Here is a 19,593-nt window from a genome sequence, read left to right on the forward strand (position 1 = left end):
TTTCTTAGCTCCAGCTGGAATATGCCCTCCCCCCACTTTTCTATTACCAGCTTTCTGTTTTCCAACTTCCTCACTGCCTAACCTTGGCTGCCCTGGAACTTGCTTTCTAAATTTGACTTTGAACTCACATCTGCATGGTTCTGTCTCCTGGGATTAAATCCATGTACCGGCACACCTGGACTTAAGCTTTTCTTCACCTAGAACTTGCTCTGTCCCATGCTTGCCTTGAACTCAGAGGTCTGTTTGACTGGAATTAAAGGTGTGCTCTACCATGCTAGGATCTAAACTTAGCTGGGTAGGATCTTGCCCCAAAGGCTAATACCCTTAATTCAATGTAATATCCTTAAACACAGGATTCAGCTCCATTTCACTTTCTGGTGCCCTTTAATACGCCAACCATATATTTTTATGTTTCCTTTTCTCAACTTGCTATGCTTGTTTAAAATGCTCTTCATGAGACTTAATGAGAGAACAAAGTCTATAATGGGTGTTTCTGAGACTTCCTCTGTCAGTGCAATTAATGAGTTTCTTCACCTTAGACTCAGGTAGACTCTTCTGACAAGGGTAAAAATTAGCCTTATTCTTCACCAGAATACCACAAAACAGTCTTTAGGCCACATACTGAAATTCTTCTCCACTCAAACCTCTTGGGCCAGATCAGCACAGTTCAAGTCATTCACAGCAACAAAGACTTTCATATTCCTACTAGGATAGCCCATTAAGCCCCACTTAAGCATTCTATTAAACAAGGACTCAAACCATCCTTGGTCCTGTTCTCTTTCTTTCTTTCTTTCTTTCTTTCTTTCTTTCTTTCTTTCTTTCTTTCTTTCTTTCTTTCTCTTGGCAAGTCCTTCTAATTTTAGCCGTGGAGTCTTTACTCCTGAGTGGTCTAGGAAAAACAGCATTCCTCCCGGAGGGCTGCACAGAGACCTCCTTGCTGTAGGAACAAAAGGTCTAGACCATGTCGGCTCTGCAGGAATACCTCTTGTAAATGGGACTACCTCTTTCAATACCTGCATCTATAGCTATTTTGAGTTCTTAATATCTCCATTCCTGGAGTACTAAAGAGGTGGTTTCACATCTGCTGCACACAGACCCAGGCCTAATAGTAAAGACACAGTTATAGATAGAGGCTCTCTTTCAACTCGGTGGTCCCCGTCTGATTTATTCAGGATTTCTTCAAAAGGGTGGTATAAAACCTGGGGATTAACAATACCAGAATACAGAAATCTTTTGTCTGGTCTAATAGTTGTGTGTGAACACAGGACACGAGGCCGATGGCACAACCCACCATAAGTTCTGTGGTGGCATAATGTATGAAGCTTGGTAACCTGGGGAATAGGTAGAGTTGCATAAAGACCAGTAGGACAGTGGGACCTGCCCAGGCAGAGTCCAGGCCCCTTCACTGCCTATAAAGTAAAACCTATTCCTGATTTTTGAGCCCATCCGGAAGATGATGATGCATTGGACAGGGTGATATCTGAGGAGGTAAAAGCAATGCGTTCATAATGAGGGGTTTCTACATCACAACAGAGTCAGCAATATTTAGTGGCCCTAGGGTTAGAGTCATTCAGCACATGAAAGGTTTTCTTAATAAGATCAGTCAAGGGGTTGGGTCAGGTGGATATTGCGTTGGATTTCCTAAAACATGGGGGGTTGTGCTATGAGCTGACTGAAGCATGGGGGTCGGGGTGCTCCAGCGGCTTTGGCGGCATGATGGCTATTTCTTTGTTGGGTCCCACTGAAGCAGTGGGAACTTCTATCCTGAGCTGGACAGTGAAAAGGAGCCCATCATCATACCAGCGTTTATAGTCCCCAGATTTTTCCCTTTAGTCAGCTACAGTTAGCACGCTTCCCTGGTTCAGTAGAGTCTATAAGGAGGGGGTTGCATGCCCCAGATTAACAGGGAGTTAGATGTGGTTTGCAGTTAGTAGCTCTGGTTAGATTTCTCTTGTTTGTGATCAGGTTTCAGGAGCAGGATGGGCCCCAGTGAGTATCTCCAGTAGTCTCAAATCCCCAACTACCACAGTAGAAGTCAACACCCCCCACACACACCTGTTCTGATCTTTCTTGGTAGGCTTGTCCCCAAGGCAGACATAGACTCATTGGAGTATCATGAAGGCGGTACCGTGTACTGGGGGAGGCTGCAGCCAATCTCCAAGTCTCCCAGACCCTGGATTGCCCTTAGTATATTTAAGAGTACAGGTAGCCTATTTAAGCTAGTCCCATTGGCCATGGGTATATCCCAAGAGTCTAGTCCCACAGCCAGTTGACATAAGTCAAAGGAAAGCTTTGGCCACATTGTGTAAGGGGGGTGATTCTCAGTCACTGTGAACACCTCATTTCCAGTGAGGTTGGAGGTCAGGCTCCAGGTCAGCTTGTCCAGCTGGTGGGGGCTTGTCCCTTTGGATATCACCTCAGCTGGGAGCAGGAAGAGGCTCAGGATGATTCTCAGCAGGAGAAGGAGTTCCATTTTTCCTGGGCTGTCAAGTGAGCTTGATCTTCAGGGGGTTCTCTGTGGGGGAAACACTCCAATTTCTGTTCCAGGAAAGAAGACCAACTGGGAATGGACAGGTAGCTGGCTTTACATGAGAGGTGTGTATCCAGGCTGCAATTCTGTCCATCTTTTTGGCTTTTGGCATAGTCAAGGAGTACAATGTAGGGGCCCTTCCACCGAGGTTCTAAAGACTGGGACCAGTGCTGGCAGATGTATACAATGTCTCTGGCTTGAAACTGATGGGGTACTTCAGTAGTCTCTGGAGCATTAAATGCAGATAAATTTGACTGGATTTCTCTTTGAAGCATGTGATCGGCTATTAGCCTTTTTAGGAGCTCAATGTCAATGGAATTCCAGAAGCTCCTTCTGCTGCTATATTGCCCCATGCCCATGAACGCTGGTGAAAGCATACCTGCTATTGGTGTAGATGTTGATTTTCTTTCCAGCTCCCAGATTTAAGACTTTGGTGAGTGCAATCACTTCCGTTTTCTGTGCTGATGTTCCAGGGGGCTATGATTCCTCCCAGAGCTCTTGTCACCTGACTACCATAGCCACTCCAGTCTTGTGCTGCCCATCTAGGAGATAGCTGCTGCTGTCAGTGAACCAGGTCACCTCAGCATCAGGCAGTCACTGGTCAGAAAGAGCTTTCTGCCACCCCGTTCCTCTGCCAGGATCTGCTATCAGTCGTGCACAGGTACCTTGGGATCAGGGTCAGGTAAAATAGAGTAGCCGGGTTGAGAGTTACCGAAGGTGTTAAAATGCCTGGACCTGAGTTCAGCAACAAAGTCTAGTAGTGGGTCACATGGGTGTTGGTGAGCCACTGGTCAGGTGTGGGGAACTATCACAGTCAAATCCTGTCCCAAAGTCAGCTTATCTGGATCCTTGACCATGACTGCCACCTCTGCTATTATCCTCAGACAGGCAGGCCATCCAGCTGCTACCAGGCCCAGTTTTTTTGACAGGTAAGCAATGGGGTGTTTCCATGGGCCCAACAATTGGGTCAGCACCCCCTTAGCAATCCCTCAGTTCTTACACCTGTGAGAACTGCTAAAAATAGTAAAACAAATGACAGCTCATGCTAATGAGCTTGTGCAACAATGAGGACACTCCACCATTACCAGTGAGAGTACAAACTTCTACAGCCATTATGGAAATCAATATGGCAGCTCCTCAGAAAGTTGAGACTTCATCTACCCTTATGACCCAGCTATACCATTCTTGGGCTTATAGCCAAAGGATGCTCCATCCTACCACAAAGGCACTTGGTCTAATCATGTTAATTGCAGATTTATTCAGAATAGGTAGAAACTAGAAACAACCTATAAGTTTCTTAATAGAGTAATGGCTAAAGAAAATGTGTTTACACAATGAAGTATTACTCAATGTTTAAAAATAATGACATGAAATTTACAGGCAAATGAATGGAATAAGAAAAAAAAATTCCTGAGTGAGGTAGTCCAGACCCAGAAAGATAAGTACAGCATGCATTCACTTATATGTGGCTATTAGCCAATAAGTATATAATAACCAACCTATAATTCATAGAACCAAAGAGATTAGGTGAAGAACAAGAATGTAGACAGGACACATGGATCTCTCTGAAAGGGGTGATCAGGTACTGGGGAGAGATGAAGTGGAGGAGGGAATGCAGGCAGAGATGACTAGAATTGGCCAGCTTTTGGTGGATAGTGTAGAAACCTAGTTCAGGGGAACCTGCCTGGAATCTATGAAGCTGATCCTAACGGAGACTCCTAGTAATGCTATGCTTAAACTGGCTGTCACAAGGAGACATTTCTAAATGCAGGATTCGGTTGAATTCAATTCTCTTGTAGGCGAAGGGACTCCTATAGCAATTCCCAAACAATCTTGGCTGTTGTTAAGACAAAGGGTTGGTTTATGCAAGTTTAGAGTGGATCTCATTTCCAAGGATAGTGAATTTAATGAATATGGAGAAGTCAAGCTGGTGCCTATATGGATCCTTTACCTGTAATTTCGTGTGGGCTACTTAAAGAGCAACATAGACACCAACTCAATCACAAAACCTTTGATCTACAATGTTGTCCTGACTATAAATATGCTAAGGCAATTCTGGCACCAACCAATGTCTGATTTCACTTAAGTCCAATTCCAATAGAGAGAACCCATTTCCCACACTACTAGGGTGACCAAGAACAAGAGACTAGATAACCAAGAAACACAGGATAAAAACAACATTATTGAAAGAAGATGAAGAAGAAAGAAGAGAAGGAGAAGAAAGGAGGAGGAAGATGATGATGGTGATGATGATGGAGAGGAGGGGAGAGGCAGGGAGGAGGAGGAAGAGGAGAAGGAGGAGGAAAAAGAAGAAGAAGAAGAAGAAGAAGAAGAAGAAGAAGAAGAAGAAGAAGCAAAGAAGAAGAAGAAGAAGTAGAAAGACTCCTAAATAAATTATGCTATATTCATAAATCAGTGCCTTATCTAGTCATTGGCAGAGAAATTTACTCTGACAGCAGATGGGAAGTAATACAGAGACCCAGAGCCAGACATTATGTAGAGGAAGTCTAAGTGGGAGTTCTCCATTAAATCCCTCCCCTCAGAGCTCAGCGAATTCCATGGAAATATGAACTAGAGAGGTAGGAGAACAGCAGAACAGGGCCCGCAGAATCAACAGCAGGTGCATGTGACCTCACAGAGTGAAGCCAAAAGCACGGGGCCCAAATGGCTCTGTCCTCAGGACTTCTGAGTGTCTATATCTCTCTCTATCTCTATCTCTATCTCTATCTCTATCTCTATCTCTATCTCTATCTCTATCTCTATCTCTATCTCTATCTCTATCTCTATATCTATCTATATATATATGTATACATATATATGGCTAATAGTTTAGTATTTTTATGGGACTCCTGACTATGAGAATAAGTGGATCTCTGACTCTTGGAACTCTTTTCTTCTTGTTGGGTTGCTGTGTCCAACTTCTATATGATAGATTTTGCTGCATCTTTTTATACTGTATTTTGTCACATTTGGTTGTTATCTGTTAGAAACCTATTCTGTTCTAATAAGAGACAGAAAGGTAGTGGATCCGGAGAGGAGGAGGGTGTGGAGGAACTGGGAGGAATAGATGTAGGGGAACTATTATTAAACCATTATTGTATGAGAAAGGAATCCAGTTTCAATAAAAGGAAAAAATAAAAAAAACCATGCATTTCTAAATAAATTGTAGGTTAAAACTGAACCAGAAATGTTAAAGTATGTACAACTGAATAAAAAATGAAAATAATATGTCAAACGTTGTAAGACGGTGCTAAACCAGTAAACAGAAAACAGCTGGAGTATTAAAACATCAATTTTAGAAAAGAAGGATTTTAAAGAAATGGACTCAGATTCTACCTGACATTGTGGAAGACAAATAAAAGAAGGAAAATAAGCAGGAGAAATGATATAAACATCAGAGCAGAAATCCAAGAAACACAAAGCAACTATACAACTAGAGATAAAAACATGTCTCTAGCCATAAATATGGAAACTTTTATTAAATAGAAAAAAATTATTGAAAGACCCAAACTACCAACACCCAACCAACACCAGTTGGAAAATAAGCCAAAAACTTAAAAAAGCCAGTTTGTAACTTTTAAAACTCGTGTGTGTGTGTGTGTGTGTGTGTGTGTGTGTGTGTATACCAAAAAATTCAGGCCCAGATTATAGCTCAATACTTACAAATACAGACCCCATATGAACAACAATGCCAGCCAACCAGAGCTTCCAGGGACTAAGCCACTACCCAAAGACTATACATGGACTGACCCTGGACTCTGACCTCATAGGTAGCAATGAATAGCCTAGTAAGAGCACCAGTGGAAGGGGAAGCCCTGGGTCCTGCTAAGACTGAACCCCCAGTGAACGTGATTGTTGGGGGGAGGGCGGTAATGGGGGGGAGGATGGGGAGGGGAACACCCATATAGAAGGGGAGGGGTTAGGGGGATGTTGGCCTGGAAACAGGGAAAGGGAATAACAATTGAAATGTAAATAAGAAATACCCAAGTTAATAAAGAGGAAAAAACAAAAACAACAACAACAACAAAAAACCAAATACAATATTTTATGTAATATAATTTCTCTTACTCTGACAGCAGATGGGAAGAAAAACAGAGACCCACACCCAGGGAATAATTATAGTCCTACCTTGTTACAAGATCATTACTCTAATATCATGGTACAAAATTATAAGAAGGTGGTAACAAATTAAGACTGTAACCCAAAATATTGTCAAAGAAAATTTAGTACTAATCTTGTATTATTTAAAATCACAATACATTTGGATCAAATTATGGTTTATCGTAACACTCATAGCTGTTTTTGAATTCAGAAAATCAGTATATTATAACAAAAGTAAAAAAAATACTTCGATTAATATCTCAATACACAGAAAAATGATATTCTGGAAGACACTCTTGTCACATTAGTGGGCAAGTAGCCTTTCTCAGATGTTAAAACATCTAGAGCTAAAATGATATTTAAGAGGTTACTGGGTGCCTTTCTGTTATAGGAAAAATGAGGACATCCATTGTAGTTCTACTGGAGATGCTGACTATAATAAATAAGGGAAGAAAAAGAAACAAAACATGATCATTCTATAAACAAAAAGATCCATTTCCATTTGCAAATAATGTCATCTTTATAAAAACTAACAAAACTACAGAGGCTTAGAGCTGATTGTTCGAATCAGTGAATGTGTAGAATACAAAATAAATGCATTTCCCATACAATAGCATGTGTCTATTAATAATGAGAAATTAGAATTCAGTTTTAAAATATAATTTACAAAGTCATAATTCTTGCGTATGACCATGTATAAGTCTGATAAAAAATGATGTCTACAATGTAACTATAGACCATTCCTGAGAGAAATTTCTTCCTGCATTAATATACAAATTTCATTCACTCTCAAATTCCAAGGAAATTTGTTTTGTTTTGGGTCTTTTTTGTTTATTTTGTTTCATTTTGTTCTCAGAAATTATCTAACTACTTAAGTGTGGTGAGGTGGCTCAATGGGTTAGGGCACTTGTTCCAAAGCCTGATCAACAAATTCAGTACCTATCAGGTACATAATGGAAGGAGAAAACTATGTCCAAAAAAGTTGTTCTCTGTCTGCCATCCTAGCACAGGAGGACAAACATGCACATGCATGCATGTGTGCAGATACACATATACTCCCACATTATCACAGTAGAACAAATATTCACATGCATGCATGTTCATGGCTGCATGCACAAGCATGCACCCCCACACACACACAAAATTAAATAATGCAAACTTTTAAAGCACTTCTGCATATAGGGGTGCATACCTTCAATACCAGCACTCTGAGAGCAGAGACAAGAAGATCTCTGTGAGTTCAAGGTCAGCCTGGTCTATATAGAAAGTGTTTACAATAGTCAGTGAAACATAGGGAGACCCTGTGTCAGGAAAAAAGTCAGGTAATTTAAACTAGTTTTAAAATTCATATGGTGAAGGACCAAAAATCCACAATAGTTTTTTAAAAAGAGGTCCCATACTTATGTACGTATGAGAAACACTAATTGAATTCAGTTGGTTATTAAATAAAAATTTAAAAAGGTAAATATGGTGGCACATGCCTTTAATCCCAGCACTTTGGAGGCAGAGGCATAAGGACCTCTCCATTAGTTCAAGCCCAGTCTGGTCTACAGTTCAGGGACAAACATTGAGAGCATGTTTCAAACAACAAAGAAGCCAAAATCATGAAGTTGGGAGGAATGACCCAGAAGAAAGTCTAGGCTCAGAAAAGTTGGGGGAGGGATAAATATAATCAAAATACATTGTATGTATATATGAAATCCTCAATTAACTTATGGAAAATATACTGCAAGAAGAAGAAGAATTTGAGGATTTGACTTCCTATTAGAACACAGAACTAAACAGTATCACCACACTAACTATTGACAAGGCTATAGCAATTGAAATTTTCCTTAAAATATTATACACCCAACATTGTATTTTTCTCCTTAATTTTCAAGTATTTTCATAAGGAAAATACAAGCAAATTACATAAATTACATAAAAACATATACACATCCATTATAGAAGCTTCTAAACAGAAACAACTCAAATGCCCAGCAACAAGTACATGGGTAAACTAGGGCATAGCCAATCAATGCAATAATAGAAACAAATAAATGAAAACACATACCAGCATATCTGGATCTCAAGAAGAATTGCTAATGTTTCAAAAGTAGATCATCGATCGCCTAGAGATGGGTACTGAGTAACAATTGCAAGAAAGGGAATAAGAGGAAACTGTCTGAGGAGGTAGTGGTTATAGTCATTACTTTATTATAGAGATAGACAGTTTCACATATACCCAAAAATTTTACATTTAAGGTAACTTTTTTGCTTTTTAATTTTTCATATTTTCATTATTTGAGACAGGGTCTCTCTGTGTAGTCTTGGCTGTTCTGGAACTCTGTAGACCAGGCTAGACTCAAACTCACAGAGATCTGCCTGCCTGTGCCTCCCAAGTGCTTGGATTAAAGACCCTTTAAAGTAACCTTTAAAAATTCATAAAAAAAGAAAGAAATTTATGACTAAATAACAAAATCATTAGGTTATTTAGAAATTTAACTTATAAGGTTAAAATAATACATTCTTTTAATTATAAATATCAGGTTTTCTAAACCTTCATCCTGCTTTGAAAAAAAAAAGTCAGCCAATACCTTCTTCCCATGTCTACATCTGGTGGAAGTTTAAAACCAAAATAATACAGGAGAAAGTACATATTTCCCAGCAATCAAGATCCAAATGACAGAAAGTCTTATATAATTTTAGTTCTGTTATAATTCTTATTATAATGTGTCCTTGCTTTTGTACACCTAGAATAGCAAGGAATGTTTTACAGGTGTAAACAGGTTACCTTTAGCTGGATAACCTGGAGTGAGTGGGTCACCTGCCCCATTCAGATTTAAGACATTTCCTCTCTGGGCTGCAGCTCCAGGAAGGTTCCATCCTTTGGGATATGGCTGTACACCAGGGGCAAAGTAGTCAGCTGGATCAGAGTACAGAATGATTCCCATGGCTCCAGCTAGCATGGCATTTTTGACCTGTAAGAACAATATGTAACATGATGCAGGGACACAAATGACTGGCCTGTTCTTACAAAAGTAGTTTAACACCTGCTTTGGACAGTGTTCATATATGTTTGCTATCTTTACCTTCAAACTAATTTCCTTCTTGCTAAACTTAATAAATGATCATTTATCTTACAAAATCCTAACTAAATGATCTCTGTTATGAAGTGTTCCTGTCATTCCCAAAACTTCAAAATTGAAGTCTCCCTTCTTGTCTCTATTTATTATTGTATATATTGTAGAATGTGAATAATGCTATACTCTTAAACAACGAACCACCAAATCTTACACATCATTGAGTAAGCACTTTACAAATATTTATGTAAATAAACAGGTCTTCAACTCTGTCTAGAAAAGACACAGTGTGTCTGTCAAAAGTGACTTTGTAAGCATCTAAATATCTGCATTGGTTAAAAATATGAAACTTTATCCAGTGAGAAATCTGAATCATCAGAAGTGAAGCAGAAGGCAGGTAGGTAGGTAGCTCTCACTCTTGGCTCTCTCATATGAGTTGCAATATTAAGAAAGCACCCAGCCATGTCAGTGTCCCAGCCTCTGGAAAGGCAATTGATTATTTCCTCAAAGCTCTGAAAGAACATTTTTATAATCTATATAACAAAAATTACATACAAATACTTATAGAATATTAAAATGGAATTATTTATAGCAACATATTAAAGTCCAACTAAGGAAAATATTTATAAACAGGAGAATGATTAGCTAAATTGTTTATTGGTTCTGAAAATATCATGTCCACATTTAAATTAATGAGGCATTTAATAAATAATCACACAGAAAATACTAATGTCGGTTTGCTACTGAGACGCTTTCTAGGACAGAAGAGGATACTATGAAGAACTCTATGAGACTAGTGTTATTAACATTCCTATTCTACTCATGAGGACACCGGCATAGAGGGAGAAAATGACATTGAAAAGGTCTAAAGACCCAGTGCCCCAGACTAGGCCTGAGCCAGGTGTGAAGTTAGCATCCAACCCCTGAGCTGCTACTGTGCAGTCCTCAGCGTGTTAACATGGTTAGGCCATGAAGAGCTGAAGGAGAACACTGTTACAGAACACACAGATGATCGAGGCCTCTTTAAAGTTTAATGACAATAACTGCATAAAGCATACATATGCACAAATTTAGAATTCAAAGAATTTAATCAGGAAAGAGTGACTAAAATTGATTACGTCAATTAGAAAAGTAAGTTGGGGGATACAGAGCAAATGTTCCTTTTAACTGATATAGATTTCCTCTTTTCAATTTTTAAAAAGCAAATACTACTTTTCCAACAAAAAGAATTTTCTTTCTGGAAATATCGAGTTATATAAAACTCAAGTCTTCTGTGTACCCATGGAGAACAACCAAAAAATAAACAAAATTAAGAGCAACTTCAGAGAGTGACTATACTGACAATTTATACTTGTGAGATTGAACCTCTCCCCTTTCTTCTAGAAAAAAAAGAATACTGTACTTTGTTTCCTCTAAAGATTTTCCCATATCTTGCAATAACAATCTTGCCAGTGCAGTTGATGTGCATCTCTCTTTCTAGTTTGAAGAAGTCCTCAGTACGAGCATAGTTGACATACACAAGCTCTCCCTACAGGGAAATGGGAAAGATATGTATGCTGTTACCTTAAAGAAAAATATAAATAAGTTCATTCTTCAAACTGTATTGGCAGTGTTCTGTCCTTATCTGGGATGAAATACCACTTCGAGCTCATATCAATTTATTTAAATACTTCAAAAAGTACATTAGGGAGCAGAAAAAGATATTTTGAATAGTTGATCTCAGAAGAAAATATCAGCAAGAAATATAGGCTGCTTTGACAATCCCAAGTGTGTGTTTGCATTTTAGGTTTTGTCTTCTATTTTCAAATTTTTAAGTAGTTTTCTTTCATATAGCATATTCTAATTACAAGTTTCCCTCCCCCTACTATTTCCAGTTCTTCCCCACCTCTCCTCCCATCTAGATAGATCCATGTCCTTTCTGTCTCTCCTTTGAAAACCGACAAGCATCTAAGGAATAGTAACATAAGACTCAATAAGATAAAATAGAACAAACAAATAAGAATGGGATTAAAAAAAACAGCAAAAAGCCAAAGAAAAAGCACAGTAAATACAAATAGATGCAGAGACACATGTATTCGTAACACAGGAATTGTATCTAACCCAAAACCAGAAACCATAGTATACATCGAAAGGACCTGTAAGGTTTGTGAAAAAGAAAAGTCCTAGCTTACCATTGCCAGACAAAGAACCTCCTAAGACCCAGTTGAATTTGTTTTGCATCCCCCATCTACTACTGGGCATGCAGCCAACCTTAAGTGTGCTTTGTTTCCCTAGTGAGTCTTTCACAATAAAAAACTTTTTTTTTAATTTGAAAGTGGCTACCAATTGGAGATGGCTCCTGAAATGCCAAATGTTTAATTTCCAACTAAAAAATTATTTTAAGAACATCCATAGTATGAGTTACAAAGATGGATACATAAAAATCATTTAAAATTTGCAATATAAGTGGGGAGAGCTGCTGAAAGCATCTGTTGCTTTCCCTGAACTTCGAGCCATATCTTTTAGGGCATTTGTTTGCTTTGAATTTTCTTTTCCTTATCGTCTTTTCTACAATTAAAATTGAAAGTGTTAATTAAAATTTTAAAATGTCCATAATATTGAACATCAAATAATGAATACATATTATTTGGTCTCCATGTGAAGTCTCCTTAGTCATATTTCTCTACACAAGCTTTCATATGCAAAGAAATTTGCATGTTTAAAAATATCCTTTTTTACCTCTGGCATCCCATGGGCTGAAAATGCATTATATGGTGGTACGATGTTTGTGACATTCTCATATCCATCTGGTGGTGGCTCAAGGTATGATGTTTTAAAAATCTAGCAAGAATTCAAACATGTCATGTTACATAGAATAATCCAAGATCACAGGTAAGGTACTGCCCATCTTGCCCCCTCAATTATTAAGATTGCATATTGTAAGACAAATCTTTGTAATTAAATAGATAAACCCTACTCACAACGATGAGTGTGTTTTACATCATCATGCATTTCCAGTGATTTCCTAGGACTAGAACTCTCTTACTTTACTTTCCATTTCATTAGGTTAAACTCTTATTCTCTTCTTTGGCTCATATATGAATTCCTCCAGGAAGACTTTTCATCTACTTTTTAGTCTAAAGGACTGATTACTGTATAGATCAGAAACCTTAGTTCTCTCTTCCCAACACTTACCCAACTGACTTTAAATGATGTGTCCCTTTGTCTGCCTCAGCTTACATAAAGAAAAGGGGATATAAGATGTTCATCCTGGCCTGAAGAACTTTACCATACTTAACACAAATAGACACGAAAGAGTTTGCAGGATAACAACTTTTCTGAATTAAATAATTGGTACTGCACTAATAACAAGTTTCTTTTTTTTCTCATCTTTATTAACTTGGGTATTTCTTATTTACATTTCGATTGTTATTCCCTTTCCTGGTTTCTGGGCCAACATTCCCCTAACCCTCCCCCCCTTCTCTATGTGTGTTCCCCTCCTCATCCTCCCCCCATTACCGTCCTCCCCCCAAAAATCTGGTTCACTGGGGGTTCAGCCTTGGCAGGACCAAGGACTTCCCCTTCCACTGGTGCTCTTACTAGGCTATTCATTGCTATCTATGCAGTTGGAGCCCAGGGTCAGTTCATGTATAGTCTTTGGGTAGTGACTTAGTCCCTGGAAGCTCTCTGGTTGGTTGGCATTGTTGTTCATATGGGGTCTCAAACCCCTTCAAGCTCTTTCAATCCTTTCTAAGATTCCTTCAACGGGGGTCCCGTTCTCAGTTCAGTGGTTTAATGATGGCATTCGCCTATGTATTTGCTGAATTCTGGCTGTGTCTCTCAGGAGAGATCTATATCCGGTTCCTGTCAGCCTGCACTTTTTTGCTTCATCCATCTTGTCTAATTGGGTGGCTGTATATGTATGGGCCACATGTGGGGCAGGCTCTGAATGGGTGTTCCTTCTGCCTCTGTTCTAAACTTTGCCTCCCTATTCCCTCCCAAGGGTATTCTTGTTCCCCTTTTAAAGAAGGAGTGAAGCATTCGCATTTTGGTCATCCTTCTTGATTTTCATTAATAACAAGTTTCTAATGTTACTTGGCTCTGCAGTCTAATCTATAAAGAAGCAAGAAGCAAGCAATGAACTAGGTATGGCTGTGTATGCCTTTAATCCCAGAACCCAGGAAGCAGAGACAAGAGGATTGCCACGAATTTGGAACCAGTTTGGTTTGTGCAGCAGATTCCACCCCAGCAAGAGCTAAAATGTGAAATTCTGTCACAAAGGCAAAGTACAAGCCAGACATTACAACATACAAAAACTACCAATGATGCTACATCACCTCAGCTCCATGTTCATCCACAATGGATACATAGTTTGCATTTGTCTCATTTGGGTAAGACAAGAGAACATCATAATGAACCAGGTTGGCTGAATCTAATCCGAATTTCTTCCATTGTGTTTGGATTTTCTTGGCAAGTAGTAAATTTTGTTCCGTTCCTGCCAGATGGGGAAGTTTTGTAAAGGAACTGAAATGAGAGGAATAAAAGTAAGAGTTAAGAGAGCAGGCAGTCAAGCATCAATTATGCGCCAGACATAGAAAAACCTTACTTGGACATATTAATTTTTTAGACATGTCTATTTTTTAAAAAAGATATTAAATTCAGGTTTATGGGGCTGGTGAGATGGCTTAGCAGTTCAGAACACTGTCTGTTCTTTGAGACATCCTAAATTCAATTCCCAGCAATCACATGGTCCAGGCTCACAGCCATCTGTAATGGGATCTGATGCCTCCCTTCTGATGTGTCTGAAGATAGCGACACTGTACTCAGATATATAAAATAAATAAATCTCTTTAAAAAAAAGAGGCAGGCTTATTGGGAAGCTACTCTCTGGCAGGCAAGTTCTCTGGACCCAAGGACTGAAGCCAGGGAAATTCCCATGGGGAACAGTGGGGAAGGGAGAGAGAAACAGATAAAGTGTATACACACAGAGAGAGAACAAAAGAAGAGAGAACTAGACTATTTAAAGTAATTAAGTACAACTACAATTTCCATTTTATTTTCCCTCTAGAAAGAACATTGTTCACTTAAAAAAAAAAGTAGGACAGAACCAAATGTGAAAAGAGCCCTTTAAGAGTGTCACAGCTCTGTAGCAAGGATGCAACACTCTGGTGTTTATGGGTGACATTTGGGGGGGCCTTAATGTTTGCTCAGAACCAGCCAAGAGCTCTGCATTTGGCTGAGGTGTTTCATTGAAATTAAGGTCCATGGACTTTTGTATTCTCATGACATGAAAAGCACAAATCTGCTGATCTGCTTTGGAGGATATTTTTGTAGTTCTGGGTGTAAATCATCCATAGCATCTTAATGACTTGAGAAACAAGGTTATTGGTGAGATTTATTCTGCTTTAGATGAATAAGAGGTTTAAAGTCTCTTTTCTCTCCCACTTACATCAGTATGGAAAGAATGGACAATTTTGTAAATTAGTTTTAAAGATAACAAAGATAACCCCTTGCCAAGCAAACCAAACCACTCCAAAGACATGGACATGAAGATGAATTTTCACTGATAATCTAGTACACGCGCTTTCATAGTTCACCTCCGTCCTCACAACCCTTCCTTCTTTCCATTACTTTACAAATAAAGGAACTGGGAAAGTAATTCATATTTATATAGTTAATAAATACTTGGGCTAGAGCCTAAAATTATAACTCCCTGATTCATAGAAATAGTATTTCTCAATAGTCGATGTGACCTTGTTACACCATTGCTTATGATGTTTTGACAATCATGTGTGTTCTTAACTATAATGCTCAAGCCCCAAGATGTATCTGCTCCATCCCTCCACCTTTCATCAACATTCGCTGTGTCTGTGCTCAACAGCAGTGGCTATTCCCACTTCCTTCCCTTTCCAGCCTTTCTAGACTTTGCAAGAGGCCTTCCTGCAAGACATAATTATTTCCTTGTGTACTTGAATAATTACCTAGCCTATCTGCAAATTATCGTCGACCCACAAAACCTTAAAGTTCTAGAAACCTTTCTTTCTCCTCATTCCTAAGTGACAACTACAGGCTGCATGTGTTTAATGTATCAAATATTTCTTTTAAAAGGTAAAAATGAGTTAAGACAAGTTATCCTATAACTAGAGGGAAAAAAACATTGAGGTTAGGTTTATTTAATTTCTACTTTACATGATTATTGGAGTTTTATTGGTGTGAAGACACATCATGACCAGGGAAACTTTTATAAAGGACAATATTTAATTGGTGCTGGCTTACACTTTCAGAAGTTTAATCCATTATCATCATGGAGGGGAGCAAGGCAGAACCCAGGCAGAAATTATTGTGGAGAAGGAGCTAAGAGTTTATCCAAAGACTGCAGAAAGGGCCTGGATTTACACACTGGGCAGAGCTTGAGCACAGGGGACTTTAAAGCCCATCCTCATAGTGACATACATCCTCCAACAAGGCCATATCTCCTAATAGTTTCACTCCCCATAGGGCAAGCTTTCAAACACATGAGTGTATGGGGGCCAGACTTATTCAAACCACCTACTACGGGTAGGAGTTCTTGTTTTGTTTTGTTTTTGTTTTCAATTTGACAACCTGGAGTCTTCTGGATCAGGGACTCTCAACTGAGAAATTGCCTCCATTAGACTGGAGTTAGTTCTGTGGTGTATTTTCTTGACTAATGATTAACGCGGGAGAAGGACACCAGCCACTGTGGACAGGGCCATCCCTGGGTAGGTGGTCTTGGAATCAATAAGAAGCAAACTGAGCAATCTAGGGGGAGTACGCTGGCAAACCTCACTCATGGTTTAACAGAAACCTGGTTTCTGCTACCAGGTTCCGCCCTTGAGTGCCTGCCCTGACTTGCCTCAGTGATGGGTTATGTCCTGAGAGTTCTAAGGTGAAGAAAGTCCTTCTTCCCCAAGTGACTTTGCTAAAGGTGTTTATCACAGCAATAGAAATCTATCTACGATGACAGTTCATTGTTGTGTTACATTTTACAATGGACAAATACTATTTTTGCAATAAGAAAAATGTCAGTGTATTTGTTTAAATAGAGTTGGGGAGGGTTGGTCATGTGCTTCTCATCTTTTAGAGGGCTCAGTGAAATGAAACAAAGAAATGAAAATGAAAAAGAATAAAAGAAAAACAGAGTAACATAGTCATGGTCCAAATTGAATAGAATTTAGGTAATGTTCAAGTAAGAAACAAATGCACAGCATTCTCTCTTGCATTTCCTTCAACAGCTTCTCTCAGATTTCATGAAGCACGAGTGTATCTCATATCTCTTCTTAGACTAATGACCAGAGAGAAGAGAGATCCTAGTAGGACACATGGTTTATTTACTATACTACATCTGTAAAATCTCTGAAATTGTAGGCTTTGAAGCTATACTTTGTTTAAATTATAATTCAATAAATCTGATTTTCTATTCTGAAGTAGCCTGAACACATTAACTTATTATAGTCACTGCCGTCAAAAAGAAGTTGAAGGGGCTGGAGCGATGGCTCAGTGGTTAAGAGCAATGATAGCTCTTTCAGAGGTTCTGAGTTCAATCTCAGCAACTACATAATGGCTCACAACCATCTATAATGAGATCTGATGTCCTCTTCTAGTGTATCTGAAGACAGCTACAGTGTACTTATATATAATAAATAAATCTTAAAAAAATAAGTTGAAAAGTTTATATTATTGTTGTGAATTAGTTCAAGTGCTTAAACAATAAATTGTATTTGCAAAATCTGGAAAAATGTAAGACAATCACACCCAGAAATACCTATTTTCTTTCTACTAAGTCATGAGTCTTCCAGTGTCCTAACTCTTCCCTACAGAAAGTGTTACAGGAAGGGGTTTGCAGGAGAATAAGATTTTTCTGATTAAGTCCAGAATGCTGATTAAATACATACACAAGGAACAAAACAATGCCACTCAGTTCTAGTTCAAGGTCACATGAAGGTGTAACGTCTGTAAATACATCAAGCAGATACTTTTCTGTAGTTAGAGAGAAGAAAAGGCTTCTCTACAGCATGCCATGATTTCATCTCCAGTGGTATAGAGGCATTTTAAAGATCAATGAAGTGATGAGCCATTTATACTTTACCATATAAATAAAGGCTGGCCAAATCTTAACACACTTGTTCATGCGATAAACACTATTTCTAAGATAAAAATACAAAAGAAACTTACCGAAGAAATGATCTAATATTTTCAGCTTTCATTTCAGACAAGAGTTTCTGTTGTATACTTTGATGATAAGCAGATGAAGTAGTTGTTTCTTTGAGAGGCTTAGTAAACCAACCTGGGGAGTGGAATTATAGTTACACACAAACAAAACGCAGGTTTACACACATAAAAGCACACAAACATGTGCAAACTGATTGCTTCTGACTATTAAAGGAGACACCAAATAAAGAAAAAGAACATAATGATACCTAACCAACAGATCGTTGTGAAGACTTGGGGGGAAACAACAACAACAACAACAACAACAACAACAACAACAACAACAAACTAATTGAAGAAAACTTTTAAAATCCCCATACACGATACAATAGGTTTACTCAAGAACTGTTCTTTCTCTTCTGCTATGAATACACGAAGCGAGGCATGTCCAGCTCTCCCTTAGAATATAGTTCATAAACAGCCCCTGACACAGAAGGAGCACTCCAAAAACAATCATGTAAAACAATGTTTACAATCCATAATTACTTGGAAATTAAGTCATTTTTTTTTCCATTTCCATAGACAGTGACAGCCATAGTAATCTCATCAGACCACAGCAGTAGTCTACACTCATTACTTAATAAAGTTGAAATCTGACCAAAATGCATTGCATTCGCTCTCTACTTTGGCTGTATTCTTTTAGGAACTCCTTAGAACACATGCCAGCCCTCCACCCTGGTCTTCTCCTCCCTGTGATGAGGTCTCATTGCCCCTGCTTTCACACTTACCCACAGTAAAGCCCATGATGAAGGAGGCCAGCACCGCAGTAATGCACATTCCTAGGCCCCGGAGTTGCCTAGGTCTGGCCATGCCTTTTTGGGTCAGAGAGTGCCTCTGACTGCAACTGCAGGCCTGGGGTCTGCAGATGGATAGCTAAAATGAGTACAGGGATTTTGCAAAGATCCAGAGAGTATGGGAAACTCTAGAGAGTCAACTGGAAGCCCCAGGGGAACAGGCTGCTTCCGGTTCAGACTGCCCGCAGAGGAAGGCAGGGCAGCAGGCGGAGCTGCTACGAAGAGCTCTGATTATTTTCTGAAGACACCAATCACAGCGTTTTGTCAACAGCATCCCAAGAATGGAATTTTCTTTTCTTTCTTTCTTCCTCTCTTTCTTTCTTTCTTTCCTTCTTTCTTTTTTTTTAATTGGATATTTCCTTTATCTAAATTTCAAATATTATCACCATTACCGGTTTCCCTTGCGGAAACTCCCTGTCCCATCCCCCCACTTCCTCCCTCCATGAGGGTGGTCTCCGACCTGACCCATGCACCTACTACTCCCTCCTGCTTCCCTGCCCTGGCATTCTTCTAGACTGGGGGCATCCAGCCTTCTGCAAAGCTCACAAAGAGTTCCTTTACTCAGCTTCCAAATTCTCTGTCCCAATAGATACCTGCTCACATTAGGGGATAGTGTGTCCTGGACTACTTCAGTAACAACCTGGTGCTTCAACTCCATAGTAACACCAAATTCCAGAAATTGAGGCTTTATCTTACAGCTCATCGCACCCCCACCCCACCCCAATCTCACTCCCATCCCCACCCCCTCTCCCACTACATCTGAACAAAGCTCCACGTTTCTCTGCTTCTATAGCAGATTTTTGAACAAACCTCACTGGAATAGTGCAGCTGCTAACAAACGAAATTCATCATTGCACGGGCCTTGCACTATTCATTACTGGCAGAAAATTCAAAATAT

At 39.2% G+C, this 19,593-nt stretch overlaps 1 protein-coding gene across 7 annotated transcripts in view; it reads right to left on the reverse strand.

The window, feature by feature from the left end:
• The window catches only part of Naalad2 (N-acetylated alpha-linked acidic dipeptidase 2), a 72,876-nt gene that overhangs the window by 48,525 nt on the left and 4,758 nt on the right, over window positions 1-19,593 (reverse strand). For 3 of the 7 annotated variants that reach the window (NM_001433038.1, NM_001106802.2, XM_087560779.1), the window contains 6 exon segments: window positions 9,405-9,591; window positions 11,096-11,221; window positions 12,412-12,513; window positions 14,010-14,196; window positions 17,866-17,977; window positions 18,630-18,760. In NM_001433038.1, the coding sequence (NP_001419967.1) occupies window positions 9,405-9,591; window positions 11,096-11,221; window positions 12,412-12,513; window positions 14,010-14,196; window positions 17,866-17,977; window positions 18,630-18,760 (845 nt within the window). 7 annotated transcript variants of the gene reach the window in all.

This window comes from Rattus norvegicus, chromosome 8, assembly GCF_021556685.1.
Source record: "Rattus norvegicus strain SHRSP/BbbUtx chromosome 8, alternate assembly SHRSP_T2T, whole genome shotgun sequence".
Lineage (NCBI taxonomy): Eukaryota > Metazoa > Chordata > Mammalia > Rodentia > Muridae > Rattus > Rattus norvegicus.